The sequence below is a fragment of the Plasmopara halstedii genome (genome assembly GCF_900000015.1).
Source record: "Plasmopara halstedii genome assembly, contig: Scaffold_287, whole genome shotgun sequence".
Taxonomy (NCBI): domain Eukaryota; phylum Oomycota; class Peronosporomycetes; order Peronosporales; family Peronosporaceae; genus Plasmopara; species Plasmopara halstedii.
The window spans coordinates 950,228-972,213 of NW_020187208.1; the positions used below are offsets into that span (position 1 = coordinate 950,228).

At 44.2% G+C, this 21,986-nt stretch overlaps 5 protein-coding genes across 5 annotated transcripts; 3 read left to right on the forward strand and 2 right to left on the reverse strand.

The window, feature by feature from the left end:
- Positions 1 to 67: 67 nt before the first annotated feature.
- PHALS_05084 (Protein tyrosine phosphatase SHP1/Cofactor for p97 ATPase-mediated vesicle membrane fusion) lies at positions 68 to 447 on the forward strand (the record flags this gene model as incomplete). The annotated part of the gene is made up of 2 exons (XM_024722825.1): positions 68 to 252; positions 318 to 447. The coding sequence occupies 2 exons, from the start codon at positions 68 to 70 to the stop codon at positions 445 to 447; spliced, it is 315 nt and encodes a 104-aa protein (XP_024573863.1).
- Positions 448 to 573: 126 nt separating this feature from the next.
- PHALS_05085 (Nucleic acid-binding, OB-fold) lies at positions 574 to 1,143 on the forward strand (the record flags this gene model as incomplete). The annotated part of the gene is made up of 3 exons (XM_024722827.1): positions 574 to 705; positions 772 to 901; positions 965 to 1,143. The coding sequence occupies 3 exons, from the start codon at positions 574 to 576 to the stop codon at positions 1,141 to 1,143; spliced, it is 441 nt and encodes a 146-aa protein (XP_024573864.1).
- Positions 1,144 to 1,330: 187 nt separating this feature from the next.
- PHALS_05086 (protein disulfide-isomerase domain) lies at positions 1,331 to 2,407 on the reverse strand (the record flags this gene model as incomplete). Its single annotated transcript, XM_024722828.1, has 1 exon — positions 1,331 to 2,407. The coding sequence occupies one exon, from the start codon at positions 2,405 to 2,407 to the stop codon at positions 1,331 to 1,333; it is 1,077 nt and encodes a 358-aa protein (XP_024573865.1).
- A 10,610-nt stretch (positions 2,408 to 13,017) lies between these two features.
- PHALS_05087 (molybdopterin converting subunit 1) lies at positions 13,018 to 13,513 on the forward strand (the record flags this gene model as incomplete). Its single annotated transcript, XM_024722829.1, has 2 exons — positions 13,018 to 13,159; positions 13,293 to 13,513. The coding sequence occupies 2 exons, from the start codon at positions 13,018 to 13,020 to the stop codon at positions 13,511 to 13,513; spliced, it is 363 nt and encodes a 120-aa protein (XP_024573866.1).
- Positions 13,514 to 13,557: 44 nt separating this feature from the next.
- On the reverse strand, positions 13,558 to 14,597 carry PHALS_05088 (uncharacterized protein; the record flags this gene model as incomplete). Its single annotated transcript, XM_024722830.1, has 3 exons — positions 13,558 to 13,883; positions 13,960 to 14,448; positions 14,516 to 14,597. The coding sequence occupies 3 exons, from the start codon at positions 14,595 to 14,597 to the stop codon at positions 13,558 to 13,560; spliced, it is 897 nt and encodes a 298-aa protein (XP_024573867.1).
- Positions 14,598 to 21,986: the final 7,389 nt, after the last annotated feature.

The following is a 21,986-nucleotide window of genomic DNA, read 5'->3' on the forward strand; positions in this document are numbered from 1 at the left end:
GCGGCAGGAAGATTACGTGGAACCCCCACCGCCGGCATACACAGCGTTTAGTGGGGAGGGTCAAAGCATGGGTTCCACTACCTACGCAACCGACGCGGTTTTTCGGGGGGACGGAATGCCGTCAGAGCGGCCTGTAACTGACGATAAGAAGCCTACGACGACGCTGCAGATCCGTTTGCATAATGGACAAAGACTCAGGGAGACGCTAAACATGGACCACACAATTCGTGATTTACACGCTATAATTCAGATGTACGTTGGAAGGGATGTAAGAGCTTATGTGGCGACGTTGACGTGGTCATGTTATTATGCTCTAGGAACGACGAAATGACACAACCATACACACTGTTGGCAGGATTTCCTCCTCGTCCTGTGTCAACGGATCTAGCACTGACTATCGAGCAGGCGGGACTCAAGGGTGCTGCAATCACGCAAAAACTCATTTAAGTCGTTGCTTGACATTTCTAAAAACAACTCTTAAAATTTTGATGTCATTTGTGTGCTTAATTTCTTTACACACACACAGCGTATAGGTAATTAAGTTCTAGTTTTGAAGCTCTCCATATCGCTGCTATGGTTACGATTTCGACACGCAGCTTAAATACGGCAAAAGCCTTTATAGTGCAGATTTACTTTGCCTTGCAGTCTTCTACGCGCACTTGTCCCAACATTAATGGCCTCGACTGTTCTCGCCTTTGGGTTCAGGTTTACGAAATATCTAACACAATTAAGTTGTCTGAAACTTTCATGATGACATTTTCTTCCACGCAGGGAGTCGTGGTCGCCATGTCTGAAGACAATATGCAGTACACGATAGACGACGGTACTGGCGTCTTGCACCTGGAGCTAAGAGTTTTCCTGAAAAATACGCCTTCTGGTGTGGATGCTAGACCCCAATTGGGTCAGTCGCTGGTATATGATAATAAAAACACGCTGAGCTTTGCATGACAAGTGGTTTGAATAGGTGATTTCATTATGGCCATTGGACCGATGCAAAAAATCAAGATTGACACTGCGGTATCGGTGCGTACATTGCTGGCCCATCAGATTGTCAAGCTAGACACAAAGTTTCAGCGAGAACCCATGTGGTTTTTAGAGGTTATTGAGTACTGGATGTCCATCGCATGTACAACTGCATGTTAATTGTTTTATAAAACGCGTTTTACGAAATTTTGTACATGCTTTTCGTCAATCCTTGATGGGGATTAAACCAACGATACGCATGTAATCCCGCAAAGCATACTGACATCTACCTTTTCGTCTGTTTTCCTTTTGATCAACACTTCAGCAGTATGACTCAAAGGCGCGTTATTCAATAAAGTGAATACAATTACTCGTCCTTGGGCTTCTGACCGGTCTTTTTGGCCAACGCCGCAGACGCAACCTTTGGTGGAAGTACTTCGCCTTCTTTAAGCACTGCCTCCTTTTCGTTCAAATCCCTCTTGTACTGCGCCACATCATCTGCACCAAGCCAGTAGTCTAGTACTGCCACCAAAACAGCCACGACGATGGCAATTACTAAGATACTCGCCAGGACTGCAAGCACGGTGTGCTCCATAGCCCACTCAATAGTCATATCAACGAGCTTAGAGAAAAATCCTTCCTCAGGAATCGGACCAGTCGATTCCGCCGTCTTCCAGCCGCTCTCAACGAAGTCCAAGAATGCAGGAAGCGTGCGACCACCCTTGTATCTATATACTTGTCCGTCATTGAGGTAGAAGAGTGACGGATATCCATTGACCCCAAAGCGCGAGCAGACGCGTCGGTGTACGGTGCAGTCCACTTTAGCCACACGGACGTTGCTGCCAGTTTCTTTGAGGGTGCGACTCAGTTTAGTCCAAGTAGGAGCAAGACGCTTGCAGTGGCCGCACCAGGGCGCGTAAAACTTGATAAGCCATGGGCCTTTTCCCGGCAAAACCTGCTCCTCGAATGAAGACGTGCTAAGTTGTACAACTGCACTTTTACGCTCGTTTTCTTCATGCTCAGCAGCTGCTGATTTACGCTGATCAACGTGCTCTGCATAGGATAGTACGCGCTCTCCAAAGTCCTTCTTATAGCCTTTAGTCGAAAACGCCAGCATTGAGGCCACATCGCGACGGCCATTATAATCATAGGACTTGCCATCAGCCACGACCTTGAGCGTCGGATACGATCCCACGCTAAAGCGTTCGCAGATACTACGCTCCTTAGTGCAGTCCACCTTAGCTACGTTTACGTCCTTAGAACTTTCCGATAGATCTTCAATCACAGGCGCTAGTTTTTGGCAGTGACCACACCACGGCGCATAAAATTTGATGAACCATACGCCGTTGCTAGTCAGATGGTCAAATGTAGCCTCAGTCAATACTTCGGTATCAGCTGATGCGCACCGCGCCAAGAAGGCAAATACTGCGATCGCAGGCATCATTGCGCGACTTATCATCTTTAGACGAGAACTTCGGGGGACACTTGTCGGATTTTGAACTGAACAACTTTCGTAATCAAGAGACAATCATAGCAGTCGAAATTTTACTCGTAAAGCGATTATTTGGCGTATACGCAACGTCGTATTTTCAAAAATTTCAGTACAACATGTTAGTGCAGATATGATAGTTGCGAAACCTGTTAAAACTGCTATTCAAAGTCGATCGCTATTCTGCTAAGATGACGGCAAAAGCGAACGATATCATGTAGTCACAATAACGCCTGAGAATTAAGGTGATTCGGTGCCTTAAACTAAACGGCTACTTTGGTCAGTACCAGAACTTCAGCTCGTTTCCTTCACCCCAAATTACCATCCATTACTCGTCAAACTTACGTGTGAGGGGTAGGGCCATTTAAAGTCAGCAGCAAGCAAAAGAGTGCGGAAGTTAAGTCAGCGGAGGATGCCTCAGTGGGCACCTGAATTGTGCGGAGTATCGGTCATCGTGGAAGTAACTGTGGAGACATGTGCGGCAAGATGCAATACAGCACCCTGCTTTAGGAAGCGTAGGAAGTTGAATAAATTCCTAGTAAGCATACATCAGGGTGAGGTAAATTGAGGATGCACATATTTGTTGGATTGTTAATGGTCTGTGACCGAAGCTAAGTCTAACAGCACATTGCAGTATATGATATATGCAAATGACTCAGCTCCCTATATTTACAAACCAGTGACAACGATTTCGACACCGAACGTGACATGTGACACTTAGGTAGGGCTACGACTGCAACATAGTTGCCGTGCGCTGTGCTCGAATGGGGATTTAACTCAGAAAGCCCGCGTTAAACAATGCGCAAAGGTTGAAATCGTACGCTTCACCTAGGCGTGGAATTGAGAGCATCTTAAGTAAGTAGGTGTCTATCTTGCTCTGCTGTTTTAAGATTACATATATAACGGAGCAAGTACTGTAATCTTTGTGCGTAAACCTTACACATTTGGTTCAATTGAATTAAGTACAATGCAGTACATCAAAATTGTAATCATTGTAAGAACCTATAAGTACCAAGAGTGTCGGTTTCTACAAGATAAAGCAACTCCGAAAAGGAGGAATCCGAGGTACACATTGGCTGCTAGTCGCACATCAAAAAAATACAGACATTTACATGAAGTAAGATATGCTTTGGACTCGAGAAGCTGTCAAAAGCGCTGGGGGTCAGACTCACTTCGCGTAATGAATAAGAGGAGAAAGCCGCTTCACCGTCTCTAGAATTGTAAGCCAGCTTCAGCACAGTAATAATTCGCCTATATCGTCGTCTCATGCTTGTCTTTGCAAAATTTAGATCGCAATGAGGACGTTGAGGCAACAACCCGTCATCTCAAGCTCCTGCTGTTTACTGCCCCGCTCGTCTTCATGCAAACTGTTTACTTAAAGTCGTATTGCAGCGGGGCTGCCGTAGCTTTTGCTTAGAGAAAGCTTAGCTAAGGTCACCTACCTCAAGTTTTCTCCAAACGGATTGCAATCCGCTACTCCTAATAACCAAGGCCTTACCAAGGGAAACGAACACTTCTATTCATAAACGAAACTGTAGTAATTGTTCTAGTTGCGGCAGAGCCGCCAAAATCTAAAACTTTAGGTATTAATACCGTAATATCTGATTAATATAGCAAAACCTAATCAATATGCATTACTACTGGCAATCCTGCCACATGGTGGCTTCTTGTTACGGTGATGTTATTACACTATCTGTGTAATACACACCTATATACGGTCGCACAATCTTGTGCGAACTGCCCTTTCCCACAAGGGCACGTGTAACCCTGTTACACTTATTCACCTTAAGGCGAGAAGCCCTTTACCAGTGTGAAGCGCGCTGCGACGGGTGACGCTGCCTTTCTCCAAGGAAAAACAGGCCAAGGGTGCGATAGATCACAAGCTGCCGCGGCACCTGACCAAATATGTCGACGAGTTATTAGACTACGGTTAATCTTTCACTTAACTTGGTGTGCCGAAAGATAATCACCTCTTGCTTAGCGAGTGGTGCCGACGGAAGTCTACGCCCCCGTGGCTTGATTTCGTGAGCTTTCATAATTATGGTTGCACAATCACTCTCTCTGATAATCGGCGTGCATCCGAAACTGAGATGTATCTCGGATAGGCTTCCGGAGATTTGCCATTGCTCTCCATGGGTTGACGCGCCTCCATCAGCTCAGATTTGCGTTGCATTTTTTAAGCAGAGGGTAGCTCAGCTACTGGGTATGGTAGACATTGCTACGTCTGCATTACAGATCAGCACATCTGATTGGATCTTAAGAGCGAAAAAGAGGTAAGCCTACACGAAACACTGGATGTCAGTGGGATGTGAAGTATATAGCGCACACCACAACCATGAACGGTCCAATTCGGTGAAATCGCAACAAAATCTCGTAGACTGCGGACACTATATGATAATTGCATTTATAATAACAGTCACCCCACAACATATTCGCACCTGTTTTCACTTCCTCTGGCTTCAGCGTGCTGTCTTTGCATATCTTGGCTGTACGCCATCGCGACGAGCACCATGCCCATGGCGCACAATCGTATCAAGATAGCATCAATGAACTTGTTTTAGAGCGTAGCTGATTGGTATCAGTAAGTCGTTCTGATTGACAGTGCCTTCCCCACTGATGTAAAAGCCACTTTTTACGATGTCAAAGACCCCCGGGAAAACACCAAACCGTTTATGCAGAGTTGGAAAAGCCCGTAATGTGACGGGCTACATTTAGCAACTACATGAAGTCACATTGATACATCTGTGTACCTCTGCATTTATGGCAAAGAAGATTATAGTATGGATTACCAAATGCATACGTGACATCTTGTATGAAGTTAAGGGCATTCTGTGTGACGAAAGATGCTGGTTTATACTGGTGACGAGACCGACGTGTCTCTATTTTTCGTTTGGGTGGCGTAAGCCAGTCACTTCTCTTATACTTTTGACGAAGGTTGAAGGTCGAGCTTTTCGAAGTTCAAGCTTCGTTGTATAAGCTGAAGCTGAGTTCAGCCTCAGTGCACCCTTAATTGAATAAATTAGGAACTATGGTTAATTTTGTGAAACCTTAAGGAGCTCTTGGGGTGTTTTGCATGTAGCTAGGAGCCATTAACTCATTTAATTTAGCTGCAAAATACTCTCAAGTCATTCTTCTTCCCTACACTTTGGAAATTGCTTCCTCGTCGCACAAGCGTGTGTATTTTTTGAGGTACTGTTATGATCAGCGTTTCTTCGCGTAAGGGCTGACCTGCATCACTTACGCAAACTCAGTAAGTGGGGCAACTCACTCCAGCACCACCGTATCTATGCGCAACTGTTTCAAACGATAATCCTTTCAGCTTGAATCACATGCTCCGTTGGCTTTCTGGTAGCGGGTGTCAAGCGGTTGATATATCCGATCTGGTGTCGAGCACTCTGACCATCTCTTGCTGTAAAGCGTGGAGCTATATACGACACAATGCGCCATATTGACGAAACGTTTTGACAAGGCGAGCTGGATATTCCATCGCCGACGGCAGCAAGATAAACTACCTTGCTTAGACAATACCAAAGACCACAATACCACTATTTTACTGGGCGCGGCTTTTGAAAGGCAATCAGGTCCATACTAATAGGTCCATACTAATAGACTGTCAGCACTCTGCCGAAACCTGCAGGCCGACCGAAGTTTCTACCGCATGCGGCGAGGGTCGGACCGTTGACACAATACACACGCGCACACATATATGCTTGCCCAATCATACATTTTGGCCCACCGATACGTTGCGCTCACTAAGTAGTAGATCTTTCTTCTTCCGAGGTGTGCCTCGTACATTAGTCTGTACGGATGTTCTCATCATAAGGCCACTACACGCTGAGTGCTATGTGGGTAAGTGCTGCAATACAGCAAGCCCTGTGATAAAGCATAGTGGCGTTGGCGTGCGACAGTGCGCTTCGATGAAGCGAGCTTTTAACTTCAAGCTCTTCGCCTTCTTAAGCTCTTAACATCGCAACACTTGTTGCGTCTGACCCGTACGCGATACCAATCACCTCATCAACTGAGGATGTCGCCATCGTGACATGTGGCAATCCGTAGTCGGGGCGACGCGGAAGCGCATCCCATCACATTAAGACGGTCCATATTATACGTTATCTTAGGGGGATTTTGCAGAAAATAAACATCCTGCCAGTTTCGATGAGAAATATGATGACGACGTCACTGTGCGCAACGACGCATGGTCTGCGTCGATCACAAACAGCGTAAAGCCAACCAGGTGCACCCTGAACTTGACGAGGGCATACTATATTGCAATCTGGAAAAAGCAGCCTATTGCGATGTCTGTAGCATATTAGCCGATATTGAATGATAGAACTGATTTGGAAAAGCCAGAATGGGGCACATATCGATTTTATTCTCACATCTATTGACGTCGCCTCTTTTGCCATACCCTTGCATTATCTAAAGTGCTTTTTAAGTAGATTGGTGAGGAGTTGTGCCATGTCAGCAAATCTTGCACTGTACTTCTGCAAGTAATTAGCGAGCCAATTTCTCATGTCTTTTTACGACAGAGACATTGCTCAATCTACAATAGCCGATATCTTTGGTGATCTGGCGGTAGGTCGTACTTACCTATAAAGCAACACAGAAAGGAAATTATGTAGGCGCAAAATTCCACTTGTCTTCGTTGGGAGCAGCTTGTTTAAGCGCATACACTCGAGTATTGCTCGCAAGTGCCTAAAGGGGCTCTCCATATTCTACATATCATGCACTGCACAGCTATGGGTAAATGTAATATCAAAACAGGTTTGTGCATAGGCGCAGTGTGGTTTGAAAGCTGTCTCAACAGACAATTGAACGTCGCAAGTTTATTAGACAGTGCATGTTGCATAAAAGAGTATCCTACTTTGAGCAGTGAAAGCTATATTTCTGCATCATCATTAGTTGATCATATCCATCAACTATGTCAAGGGCGCTAGAATAAAGCAGTCAACCATAGTGCTCAGAAGCACATGTCGTCAGGAGCAGCGTTTGCGCCAGATCGTGGCTCCACAACTCGCCACTATTGTGAGCCATCCTGACTCAGACAGTTGGTAAACTCAAGTGCTTCGCACAGACAAGACCGTTAATGATTTAATACTGTCTTATTGGTAAGGACCGTAGCTTTGTGGCGCAACACTTGGCTCCGGGAACCAAGTCGATTTCATGACACATACTCATATTTGAGTGTAACACAAATGGTGGATCTCTCGTCATCACGTCGTGATGTTCTTTAAACACAGATTGAAAAATCCATTGAATCCTTGGAGATAGCTATCACAACCACGCACTCAGTTTCTCAATGATAGAAAAATGACAGATGACAAGCTAAGCACCCCTATGGTAAAGCCGTATCATTCTGATATCCTTGCTATCTTGTAACTACTTGTACACATCCCCTGGAAATACTTTCTTCAGCTCGGAAAGAGCTACTGACGGACGTAATGATGGGGGCTTTAGCCCCTATGGCTACCTCGAGCCATCCACCCATGAGTGAATAATCTTTACTGCCGCTTTTCTGTGGAGTTTCAATGCTCTATATCGTACGGTTGTGTTTATTCAGTGCTACCGTCACATCGCGACAGAAATATTCTTTGTAAAAAAGAGCTGACTCTCCCACTCGCAAAGTACAGTCACTCTCAAAATCCAGCGGCTTTGACATACTATGACACCCATTCCTCACCAAACCTGGCGCAGGGGGCATCAGCTTATATTTGCGTCTTACCACCTTACTCGTGATACACTCTGTCGTCCATCATATACACTTGCTTTTTCCTTTTCAATAGGGGCGCACTCTGGAGACCGCGATTTACAATCGTTCGTTCTGTCCCACTCTACGACCATAACCTACTGCCACCTTTGTCTTCCAAGCTCTGCTTAAGGCATTCACCGTTCTAGTTGAGTAATTCGGACTGTTCATGTCCTGCGCGGAAGCTATTGTAGCTTTGTACCCGCGCTAAAACCCGATTCTGCTACCGTTTACCAGTTCCTTTCGCAAGACGTATGGATACCGCATCCGTAACCTTCATCGTCACTGTCTCAACCCTAAACCCTAAGATCCTAGTTATGACAACTTCGCATTGCTGTAATTTCACACCGCTCCTGAATCTATTAAAACTTTTCATGGCTTCACAAGTCCCGGGGCATTATATTCAACGATTAACAATTTGGGCTGTGCGCTCCGCTTTTCTTCGAGAGAGTTGATTTTTCAAAGGCAGGTCCCATTAATCACGAACCACATAATGTCACATAATTTCTCTTATTCCAGAGGGCCCTCTCACGCGTAGAGATTTAGTGATTACCCGTGATATGTTTCGCATTGTGTCCGTTCATATTATCCAGATCCTTGGTAATCCTGGTAAAGGGAGTACGCAAGGTGCAGATGCTTTGTATACCTACAAAAGAAATATCTGCAATTACCGCGAGGCTTCTAAGGCACTAAGATACATATATATATCCCATATCAGCGAGGTCCACAATAACAAGCGCACTCTTGTCTCTTTCCCAGCACCCCATCCTGCCCCTGCGACACAAAACTGGTCCTCTTAAATATTCGCGACACCCACCGCTTCTCCAAGAGACAGGGTGAACGCGAAGCGTCTCGGTGTAAGCCACACCCGTTTTAGAGCCTCCGTGAAGATGGTAACCGTTATCGCCTCCGGGAGAGGGTCAGACGTAATTGCGGCCGTAAGAATCACTAACTTCTGAAAATTGTTCGCTACTTCTCTTTTCCTACACAGGCGAAAAGAAGTTTTGAGCGCATCTTATGCGCCCAACAAGGCGGTGCGAACAACAGAGATATCTCTCGCTTTAAATCATTCTTGGGCGAACGCCTTCTTAACAAAGGTTTTTTATGTGAGTTCCATATCTCGTGCCCCTCTTAGCTAAGTAATTACAAGCGCGATGTGCTGTGTCCCCGCTTGGAGCAAAGCCAAATTCGTGATCTTTCGGCTTCCCTAGGGTTTTCTCCGTCCCAGCCCTCAAAAGCCTTGACAATAGCATTGGCAGTCTCACGATAGAAATCATCTATTCCTCCGCTGGTAGCCGGATGGAGCGCTCCTGGGCGTACCTCTTCAGCGCATTGTCAAAGCTGGCGAGCGCCTTCAGGCAACCTGATACCACTTCTGGACCTTTGGTTGCCAAAACGTGCACTTTGCACATAGGTTGGGCTTGTGCGCTCTTACAGGAGCAGAACCGATAGTTTTGTAGGAAATACATAATGATAAAATTAATTCTATCCAAACCATATACAATATATAAACGTTTCACTCATGAAGAATATAATTTTTCTCAGCCGCTGCTGCTACAGGCACAAACGATACTCCTGGGGATTTATGACGTGTGAAAAAAAGAAAAGGTGCTAGCTCGCGCTTGTTTCGCACTGAATGTAAGCGGAAAACCCCCGCAAAAAGGCAAGTAGGAAATTTACAGCATGGCAAGCGATTAAGAACGCTGCAAAAATCGTTCTCACGACGTGATATGGGCAAAAGTCGCAGTTGCTCTTGTGTTTGCAGGCAAACAATCTGGGCTCCCTGAGCCAGGTTTCTTACATTAGTGCATCGTCCTGGATTCAACGAGCTTCGATCGAGCCCCTTCGTCTTCTCCCGGCGATGTATTACCTAGCTGTTCTGATAGGAGGGAACATTCACTGCGCTCAGCCTCCTTGATCCACAAGTCTTGACATCATGCCCTCTCCAATCGGTGGGAGATGTTGCCGTGGAAGTACTTGAGCCGCTCTCGTCGAGGATCATCTCAGTACCTTAACATGAAGAATACATAACGCGGAGGTCGCGAAGACCGCGCTTTTAGCGGGGCTTGTTGAGCAAGTTCGTTTGATACCAGGGAGCGAACTTTCGGTGCATGTACGTTCAGAATAGCTGCGCGACAAAGATCAGAGAGCTAAGTAAGATCTCAGGCGCAGTGGTTGCTTGTGGAGTTATAACATTCGCGCGGTGTCTCGAAAATACAATTATATGTGAACACTATTGTGCTTCACATTGTGTGTCGCTGGGCAAGTTTCGTACCCTTGCGAATCAAATCCATTTATTTCGGCGGCACTAAGTTCAAATACGGTACAATTGTACGGAATTTAGCTTACATGTAACTGTGAGTGCTTATAAGTATAGGAATGCTGGTATTAATGAAGATTACGCTAACTCAAGAAGAAGGGGCCCGGACGTTAGAAATGACATTTTTATTATGTGAGATAGAATAAATATATATCAAGTATGCCATGAATTCATGAAAAAAACAGAGAAAAAAACAAATTGTACGAAGGGACGTTCCTGTCTGGAAATTGATACCGGGTCAACCGCGTGACAGGCGGGTATACTATCCACTATACTCACGAGAATCGTCATGCACGTAAGCACCGAATAATGTGAGCGAATTATCAGGTTTAGTTATGTAAGAGGCTATCGGCTCCGCCCCTGATAGGAAACCCAACCCATATCCGTTACTCTAAAGTCAAAACTTTTATCTGCGCAAAGTACGAGGCGCAACACTACAAAAATGTAGTTTGAAGTTTTATTATCCTATTTTCGATTAATATAATCAAAACTAATGCTATTTAGACTACGACTTAATGTATACTTTTTATACTTTCGTGCAATACCACTGTCTTTATTAATTGAAAGCAATCAGCTCACATGTAATACAATCCTCTCATTCTTGAAGGTCCATCATCTTCATAGCTATCAGACTATCGGTAGCTATGAACATCACAATTATACAAAGCGCAATGGAATTTTGTACAATTGATCAGTAGGTATCGAATAAATCCAGAAAAATGTGCAAGGTGCGAGTTCATAAGATTACAGCAGTTACGTCGTAGCATCATACCTCACTAACATGTGGACCACACTGGCGTTCACACACTTTCGTTCTTTTACACACTGCGCACAAGTAACCGCTCCCGAGCACTTCACTGCACCGAAAGTCTTTCTCCACTCGTTGTAATTATTTAACACCTTACCGCGCTTGCGAACCCAACAACACTTGTCTGGGGACCTAATTATCCAGGTTTCCTTCCTGTTCAATAAAAAGACTGGAGGCCGCAATTTACAATCTAACTTATTCTGAGGCTGAGGCTTGCCATCACTTCCTACTTTATGCTTTGCTCAAGGCACCTGGCAATATCATTGCGACCAAATGCGAGCTATTATATGGATTGTCAGAAAGCTACCGCAGCTTCTTGCCCGCTTCAAAGCGCTTTTGCCTATCGGTAGAGGTGTGTTTTTAGCTTGGTAAAATAACTAGACATTGCCTTTCGACGATTACCGTATCTGACTCTGGGTCGCCAGGTCCCAAATCCATCCGGACCGACGATTGACATAAGCTTGCTTAACTGGTCTAATCGTACCGGAAACAGGAACTCAAACATTTTAATGTTTATCCTCGCGCAAATACAGTCTTTTCACGACTTGGACGAGGAAAAGAGCACAAAGGCTACCAAATGCAACGGATTGGCGGACATCATACACAAATGAAAGCTTGACTCAAAAAGTATTGCTATCAAACGTACATGGGTTCTTTTCGTATGCATCTACAGGGAGCAAAACTTAGATCCCCTACGGCGCGAGTTGTCAAATTCGCTATGCAATTTCAAGATTTTATGTGTTAGCATTGGTGATGTCTAATCCAAATTTGTATATATAGGTTTGTATCATAATAAATGTCCAGATTTGCACGCCTGGTAGCCCACGTGTACCAGTGATACCTCATTGTCAAGAGTTTATCAACTACGTGGATTCTGATTAGTTGGTTCTTGTAAGTATTCACAATAACACCAAAGTGCAACGTGAAAAAACGTGCAAATGTAAAGTACTGTATTTGACCCGTAACACGCAGGAGTGGTTGCGAGCTTGGGTTTCCTAGTTCCAGCTCGTTAGCGACGAGCTGGATATTGTTCTGAGCTCCAAGGTAGGATGTTGCAAAAACACCAGTGGACACGGAGATTTTTATTCATTGAGAAAGATGGCGAATCGTAGTGGGCGCCGGTGAACAGCTTAGCTGTATGTCTCCAGGTGCGGAAGGAGGTGTTGCGTCAGAAATTACAGAGTCGCTGCGACCGTTCTCAACAAGAAAAATCTTGGCCTTCTCACCGAGTATACCTTGGAGGCGTCCGTCGTAAGGACCACACTTATCGAGGGGGCTCGCAGAGCCATGTGATAGTGTTGCAAGGAGAGTACCCCGATTCTATGATGCTCATAGGAGCAGGCATGCAGAGAGTGGGGAGAATTTGGATGTTCGTTATGCGCTCAATTTTGCGCAGAGTTACACAACGATAAAAGAAGTGCGAGACCCAGTGTGGTCCTCATTTTTTTGGAGAAGTATAGACTTTATATATGTCTATAAACAGTTCTGCACTTACACTATTATAGAGTCCATTACTGCACGACCGCAAGAAAGTCACATTACACGTCTGTGTAATTTCGAAAATAAAGTATCGCTACAGATTAAGACGATGAAGCACAATTTACTATCGGATGAAATTTATGGTTTTGGATAAGTGGAAATAATCCTAAATATATGTACCTCTTGAACTTACAGGTATGTAGCTATCTCTAATGCTCTCAATTTCGCTGCTGGGTGGATCAAACACCCCAAACTTCGCGCGAGCCGAATCTTCTTCTGTGCAAAGTGAAGTGTACGGCAACCCGCTGCAGATAAGGCTCACGTTAACCGTCAATTTGGGATTCGAATATCTTGGTAGGCCTATGCGTTATAGTAAAAATAATAAACCACTTGTAGCGATTTGTATTCTTTAATTTGCGCGACATTTGGCATTTACGATAGTACTTAACATCGAAGATGGAGATCACTTTGTTGTACTTTGCGTCAGCGCGCGAGGAGATTGGTCTGCGAGAGGAAAAGCTAAGGTTGCCGAATATTAACGACATGACGCTCGCATCGCTTCGGCAAATACTTATCAAAAAGTACCCACATGCTACTTTAACCATTGAAAGCATCACGCTGGCCCTTAACTTAGAATATTCAGAAGACGACGCGGTGGTGCAGGACGGAGACGAAGTTGCACTGATTCCGCCGATCAGCGGCGGATAGACAAGTACATGTTAAGCTGCGAATTCACGGCTGGTAATTCGCTGTTAATTAAAATGTTTGACGCCCACTGTTCGCTGAAAAATACTTTCCAAATCACCTACAGCCGGCGGCGTAACTAGCATCTTATTCACCGCCCTTGTGCGCAGCCGCGCGAGCAGCCTTAGACCCTTATATAATACAGCAAGCACCGCCATGACTAACATAAATTTAAATATACGTACACGCCGTCGTCGACTCATCTCTTCGTCAGTAGCCACTGGACACTCGCCGTGTCGTGGATGGCCAGGTGGAAATACGGGTCGAGGCGCTAGCATAGAGGTAACATTAGCGCACATGGCCCCTAATCGTTCAAGAAAGTGCACAGAACTCCCTGGAAGAATACACACATATTTATATTAGCGTCTATATGCGTACCTATCAATCATGACATACCAATCATAACATACCAATGCAAAAATTTAACGCCTCGGCATTCATGCCAAGAAGCTCCGTGATTTGACCAACTGAGCTTACAATCTGATGTATGCTATTAAGCCAGCCCAGGTTACAGTTGTTTGGGTCCATCAAGCCGCTAGCGCCCATTCTTGACATGCCGCCGTACCCTCTGTAGCCAAAGCCTCCAAAGCTATCACCATAGCCTCCTATGCCTCTTTCATACGCATTCATACCGCCATATCCTCCAATACCACCGTAACCTGAGCCGTACATTATGCCTGGCCCTGTGCCATAACCGGCTGCTCCATATCCATTACCTGTCGCTCCAAACCCAGATGAACCATATTGAGGCACAGGGCCAAGCGTAGATGCCCCATTAGTTAGTCCAAAACCTTGCGTCGTCCCCACACCGCTAGGAGGCAAAGCATGAGAGGATGTAGAGCTTTCTAAAACCTCTGAGGACTGCGAAGGGACGGCACCAGAATTCATGAAGTCGCTGCCTGTAATCAATAACAAGCTTTATAATTAGTAAGTGCCGAGAAAAAATGACAAATAATTTTGTCTTACTAGCATGCGCGGCGGCTATTGTTTCGTTTTTCTCCCAGGGTTTAGTTGGGGCAGCGCTACCTGAGTTCAAGGCGGTAACCATACTCGATTATTAAAAGACGACCAAATGTTTTTCAGAGAAGTTTTTAGAACCTGTCAAAATGAATCTGTGAGATCTGTTTTATTTATGTAACAGGAGTCTTACACAAAACTCTCCAAAGCAAATCTTTGATTGATTTAAAGCAAAAATTAGCTCTGTCAAATTAATTATAATATTAGGAAATAAATTTTCCGAACAATTTTTTTCTCCTTTTTTAGAAATCATATTTTAATTGATTTTTCATTTCATACACATCGTATTTTAGTTGCATTTTTTGATCTTGATGTGTTCACCCTTTTCGATACAAGAGAAAGATTCTAAATTATCTGTAAAAGATAAGAGCCAGAGTGTCTCACGACGTTCTTGCTACCACTGAACGTGCCTTGTTGGGAGCCCCTGTGATGTAAGTTGCCAACAGAGCCCTCACTTTCCTCCCAACTTTATTCTCAAGTTTCCATTCGCCAAGTCTGGTAGATTGTTGCTGCACTTGTGAAACTGCTAGAGGTTTTCCGATGACATGTTGCAACTTCACGCGCTAGAGTTTGATAGGAACAAGATGAACAGTGAGTCCGACTGTGTGACGTTGCTGTTTTATATTGCATGCCCGTGGCTGCCGACGAGATATATATGATCAGTCGTCTGATCAGATAGACTTTTGGTGTGCTACAAAACACACGACTGCTTCTGTATACTCCGGGTAATCCTTGAAGAATGTGACGTGTAGGGCTGAGTAGCAACCAGACCGTAACGAGTGCAAGCAAAACTGATATGGACAGACTGCCAGTTTCTCGTCCACCCGTTTCTACTGAAAATTGGCGAGCGTGAAGGAAATACATTCAGACATCCGGGAAGATTTGGTTAAAAAATATCCAAATTTTAATTTGAGACAAAAACTATTCTAGAGAAGTAAGACAGCAGGGGAAAAAGAGACGCAATTTTAGAACGAGACAAGCTGACTTTTCTTTGCTGTGTCCGACGGCAAAGTTGGAGCACGAGTGGAGATGTATCCTGTATGGCCACGCAAATGTGTGTTATCTTGTCGATTATAAATACACGCAACGACATGCACGCATAAGCGCTAAGAAAAGGTAGATCTCGCCTTCGATTTCTTGTAGCGTCGAGAAAGATAACGTTAGGCACAGACGGCGCTTTGATACACCATCGTGACCGACTAACAGACAGAGCTAAAGGAATCGTGTCGATCGTTAAAATGGGATTAAGGCTGAAAGTCTCGAAACCTTTTTGTCACGCTGACGGCTCAATGGCACTGGAAAATAAAAATGCCCTGCCCGTGTACTCTCATCTACGGCGCGGATACTTCATATAGGTAGAAGTTGATGTAGAGTCTGATGCTATTTTGATGCTATTCAATAATTTTCACGATTGGTCGTAGTCTAGATAAATTAGACGGTCTGATTCAATATGCGGCTAGCAATAAATTCTAGAGAAATTAACGGAGCTAGCGCACGAGTACGTGATTAGCCTGGCCTTCAGTTTCTTAAAAATGCAAATCTATTCATAAATATGCGTCAAAGACACCAATATTCCAAACGAGCATGTATTCACTACCAATTTACATACTTTCAGATCCAAAGCAATCATTCAATAAAAAAATTTGCTGATCGATGGGCAACTTGCTACCTTCGCGAATGCCAGGTAAAATTGCTCGAGTCATCGGGCCCGTCAAACAGTCCGTATTAAGAAAGAGAAGAGTGATGGTTCGATCAAGTCTTGGACGGATCATGAAAATAACATCATTGTCAAATAAACGTCAACTCGCTTCTCCATTTGGCCAGTGCCAGTCTGGATTTGGCTAACTTAATATTGATTAGTTGTGTTTCCGGCCCTTAAGTTATAGTTTGAATTTGTTCTTCCATTTTCAGCTCATGACCAATATGGTCAAGTGGCATACTCTCCCCGAAGATATTAACTTGAAGTCTAGATTTTATAAAAATTGCGATGACTGATCAAAATTTTGTGAATCAGTATTCGCTGAGTCCACACCTTGATCCTTGCTACTTAATACGAAATCTGCCGAAGATTGCGGACTTTGCGCATTGCAGTCCTCGTCTATCGTTTCGACAATTTGATTTCATTATAGAGTGGAGACATGTCTGCAGAACCTCGGGACGTTCAGAAGCAGAGAAGAGGGGAAGGGCAGCATCATAGCGAGGCCCAACGCCTCGAAGTTATTAAAAAGGTGGAGTTGCCAGCCGGTAAAAGCCTTCCATGCGGAGCCTAGCGAGAGAGTATGGTGCTAATGACAAAGCCATTCAATACAAGTTTTGGCTGAAGCAGACGAAATTATATCTTGTGCAATTAACATAGAAGTCTCCTTGAAGAAGAAGATCTACGGATTGAAAAACCACAGCACTCAGCATTAGGACACAAATTTAAGATTTCGTTCAAGCTTGCCGAAGGCTCTCCATTAAGCTGCCGCCTTCAACACTGATAATAAAATCGAAACATACCGCGAAAACGAAGGCTGATTGCGAGAAATTCCTAGCGAAATGGGGGCGGTACCGGAACTTCCGTACACAACAACCCATTTTTCTTCACGCCGAGGGCGGTGATGTCGATAAAAACAATCGGCAGACTTTCGAAGCATCGGAAATGCTCGAGGCGATTATATAGAAACAGGCCCCAATTTGCAACTATAAGATGGACAATTTTTTTTTTATATGCTGCCTTGCTATCACGTTCTGTTTCCCTCTGAAGATTTGACTACTGCTCGAGGCATAAAAAGTATAAAGAAAGCGTTATGCCCATTGTTCTTGCGATGCAACCAAGACTGAGCTAGTTTCTGTAACAATGATCAGGAAACCACGCACCTGCTTGCACATCTGGACGGGAAAGATATCTATTTGGCTAGGAGAAGCTGGAATGACTGAGAAGTTGGCAATACGCAAGACATAGCAACAGCGCTAGCAATGTCCACGTTTCAAGATGCGATCGAAAACAGAGACTAACATGCGGTATCTCGGGAAAAAAGGTCTTCTTAACGTCAAACGACTGATATGGCAAGACATAACCAGGAGATAAAAGATTTCATAATTGAGATAGTGATATACCCTCTATTGAAAACTGCAGGGATAAAATAGTCACAAAGGGTGTCCATGCAGATACAGCTCCCACCAAAACTTTTCGCGTTTATTCAACATTTTGAAGAAATCGGTCATACCGGGGTAAATTTGCAAAACTATTTTTCTCCGCAGGGACTGGTAAGTAAACAGGAGGTGGGAGGTCTACAATTGCGCCAGAGGCGAAGGATTAAGTCATGCTAAGATGAAGACATAAATCTTTCTGCGGCCGACTATTTTCGTAAAGTTTGCTAGGGCTATATATGTGGTGGTACAAAATATTTGCATCCCTGCTGTTAGCTAAGAGGTGCAAATTGTCGAATCCCACTCAATGTCGTCCGACGAGCCCCTCGAACCAAACTAGACAAAGTAGGCCAGAATAAGTCGATTGAGAGAGAACGAGAGTTCATTAAACCCCGTGGTGTCGTGCCTAATCACCTAGCTTTAAAGAGTTTTACTTTCAATGAGATGAGGCTCGCAAGTTAGCATTGTTGGTTGTTTACATTAACGTCGGCTTTGTGAAACGTGGGAAGCTCGGATAGATCCAGGAGCGCCGTACAATATCGTTCAACGCACGACTATTAAAAGTGCGAGACAGTACGCAGGAGCGTTACATATGCCAACTACGGATACAATAGTTGTACAGGCTGTGACCAGGGTATAACGGGCGGTCTTTTATATTTTCCCGACAAATTAAAGACTCTGACAGCGTGAAATTTTTTTGATCGCATAACATGTTTACAGATACAAATTCAACGTAAATAAAGCGTGGTCCATGGCAGGATTGACTGGGGTATAAATCTTCGAATACCGCGCACCTATCTCTTAATGGAGCTTTGGTGAGATCTGATTATAGAAGGTAGACATGCTTTTGGCGCGGGTATGAAGCTGCAATCGCCTGATTGGAGAACATGAGAATGTACGATTTGATGAGCACTGACGTTGACGAGTGTCTATACCAGAGCTGTCTAAATAGAATCGGCAGAGAGCTGAGAACTTCAGATAATTCAGAAAATTGCAGTCGTAAAGCGCAGCCCCCGAAGTGTGCCTCTGACAAGACAGGGGTGAGCAACAGCGGTATCAAATTAGACATTATCTTGAGCTGAAAGGTGATTTTCCGTACGACGGCCTGTGGAGACAAGCGACTGGAAGTTGCATGTAAATGACAGGCCCTGACGTAATCATGCAGGGTACATATATATGGGCAAAGCTGAGTTAGCACTGCCGTACAACATGCCTACATTAAGGAGCAAAATCAAACTGTGTTAAGATATTTCACCCATGAATATCTTGACCAGAAGTGAGAGTTTCAGAACCTCCATCACTTCCCCATCCGAATATTCTCATTCTGATTGATACGATATTTTTTGTGGATAGCTGCAAAGCATTTAAAACTGAGATGATTATCATCATGAATGCGTCTGTTACTGATGACACTACGTGCGAGGGCTGGGACGGCTGTCATCAATTCTACACTTCTTTTTTTGTCGGTGGGAATTCCCGAAAACCCCCACGTGCTGCCTTCCCTTGATCGCGGTGATATCATCGGGTAGACTTACAATCCCAGGGACCAAATATTGTGTCACACTGTGATGACTTATGGAAACGGTGTGATGTCTTAGTTGCTGTCTTTCTTTTGAGGCACTAAGCGTGTTTAATGAGATATATTTATACTCTCCTCCAAACACCAAATTTGCGCAGAAAAGACTGAGGGCAAGTTGCGGATTAAACATGGTTTTACTATGCAAAATGCAGTCATTCCCTCCGCAAAATTTTACTACACATCGAAGGCGTGCAGCAGAACAGTATGGTGTACTGCAGCGTGTTCATCGCTTTGAGACATTTTGGAGATTATTTAGTGCTAATGAAAAACTTCTCACTGCCATGAGTACTCTAGTGGGATGCACTTTGAGTGCCTTAACGACTGTATTAACATCAGCGACACTTAATCGTAGGGTGATGCAGAGCTTAGACTGTATTATGCATTTGCACAAATATACTTCGGCGACATCCTCACTCACAGCCATGTAGAGCGGAACTGGATGTGAAGATTCAAAATGGACACTTGCGAGCATGGCACGACCCCTCACCAATCTTCATTAAAAATGCAAAATGGTGCTGGGTTGAGACAGAAGAGGCGGTCATATAAGCTATGGACAAAACGCTAATGTGCGGCTCTGTGCTGGGCCTTCCGAGACCAGATCTGGCATTTCATACTTGTGGTGCTTTATCTCTAAACAGCGATTGTGATCTACTCCAGATATACACCAATGGTCATGAATGAACCGTTGCGTCCAGTTTCGATAACCAAAGACAGCAAAAAAATCTTTTGATCTTTTTCAAAGTAGCTTCTCGTATTAACGTGTCTCGTTTTACCAAGTTCCAGGTTCGGCTTTAAGATCATGCACCATTTTGCATAGCGATGCCGTTGCTGCATTTTTCACAAAAATAGTTAAATAGAAAAATGGTTATTCTTTTGTTGATTATATCTGCAAGTTAAGAACGAATCTGCGTCAGCTTCACATGGTGGAAGATGCGTTTTTGCGTCGCCCAGACCATTTGGTGCATGCCAGGTTAGTGATGTCACGCAATATTGAGGTTATACGTACAGCTTGGCGTCAGAAGTTAAGTTTCTTAAGCAAGGCCTTCTTGAGCTCTGATTTTGCGTATCAAAGCCTTTTTTGTATTTTTGCACTTTTCCCCTACCTCATGCCTCGCTGGACACAACACTGACCCAAATGAGACTCAGCTTGTTGTAGTGCCTTATTATAGAGACCTTAATATTTATACAGGCGAGGAATAGTCTTCGAAAAGCAAAGACGGAGATAAAGACGTAGTTTTCGATAAGCGCTAGTCGTGATCTGAGATGTATTGGTTAGTATGAACATCTGTTCGCACGTGGCAGGCTGACTACAAGTATGGACAATACTTCCAGTCTTCCAAAGGACACGTCAGGTAATATTGGTGCTGTGATATTTGCGAATCGTCTAACAAAGATGGCTTATATTGCTACTACAGTGATACCCTTACCGGCAAGGTGTGTCTCGAATCATATTTTTGCCAACATGGCTTGCGAGAGCCATTGGTTCAAATCAGAACCGGTCTTCTCGAAAGAGCATCTCGCGTATTTTGGATAGGGTGATAGCTATTAAATTATTTTGAATACCTAGCCAGTCAGATCATCAGAAAAAATGCGTAATGGGTATAACCCATGAAGTACTTGCTCGGAGAAATAGAGCAAGATTTCATTCGCAAAATAACGCAATACATTCTTTCACATACTTCGCCCTTCTATTTGAAAAGTTTGGCTATTGTCTGTCTTAAACTTTTACAGCGGGGGAGGCATTGTCTTGGTTACAGAAAAACTTTTATACAGTATACAGCTAATATCAGCCCGGCTTTCCCTTTAAAACCTGCAAATCTTATCTTGAAAAGTTTGAGCGTCATGAGCCCGAGCGCGCGACGCTATGGCTGAGAGCCAAAATTTGAAAAGCACATGCAAATTCAGAGGCTTGACGGGCATATATGAACATGATTTTAATGATTGCTCTGAGTCATTCAATAAAGGTAAATCGACTACCTTCCGCGTGCATTTTGGGAATTAATAACAATGGGTCACAGTAAGGTATCTTCAAATGCATGTGTTCCATCTTCGATGAAGGCACATATATTCTGTGTGATACAGAATGCTGTCTCCCACCTGAGGATTTACACTGGAGACGAGATTGACGTGTCTCTGTCTTTTGTTGTGGATGGATTAGCCGGTAACTTCTGCCGGGAACCACCTACGGAAGCCCAAGCTCAAGCTCTTAGGAGATCAAGCTCCGTACACCCAAGACCTTGTTCTTGCTGAGAATTAAATCAGTATATCCTTGATTACATGAATTAAATTTAAAGAGGCCTAAGGTTTTACATTTCTAATATGTAGGAGTCCTTGGGGTATTTTGCATGTAGATGTAAAAGCCATATTTATTCAGTTGCAAATTAGCCTTTAAGGTCTGAAATCGTTAATACTCTCCCCGATTCGGGCATGTTCATCTCTCACCTCACGGAGATCACATCGACTTCAAGTGCGCATCCATGCAAACGAGAAATTGAGCCTGACACAACCCTATTCCTCAGCGACTGACTCGACCGTATATTTTGAAAGGGCAAATTCTGTCGGTCGAGGCCCAAAGAATCACTATGACCACCTCCCGTTGGTGATGTTTTACTTCATCACTAAAGTTTACGCACAAGTTGTCGCGCCTTTCTCACTGTAACGGGGTTACATGAGAGTGACCCGTCACTCTCCCAAGGGAGCTGTGGTGTG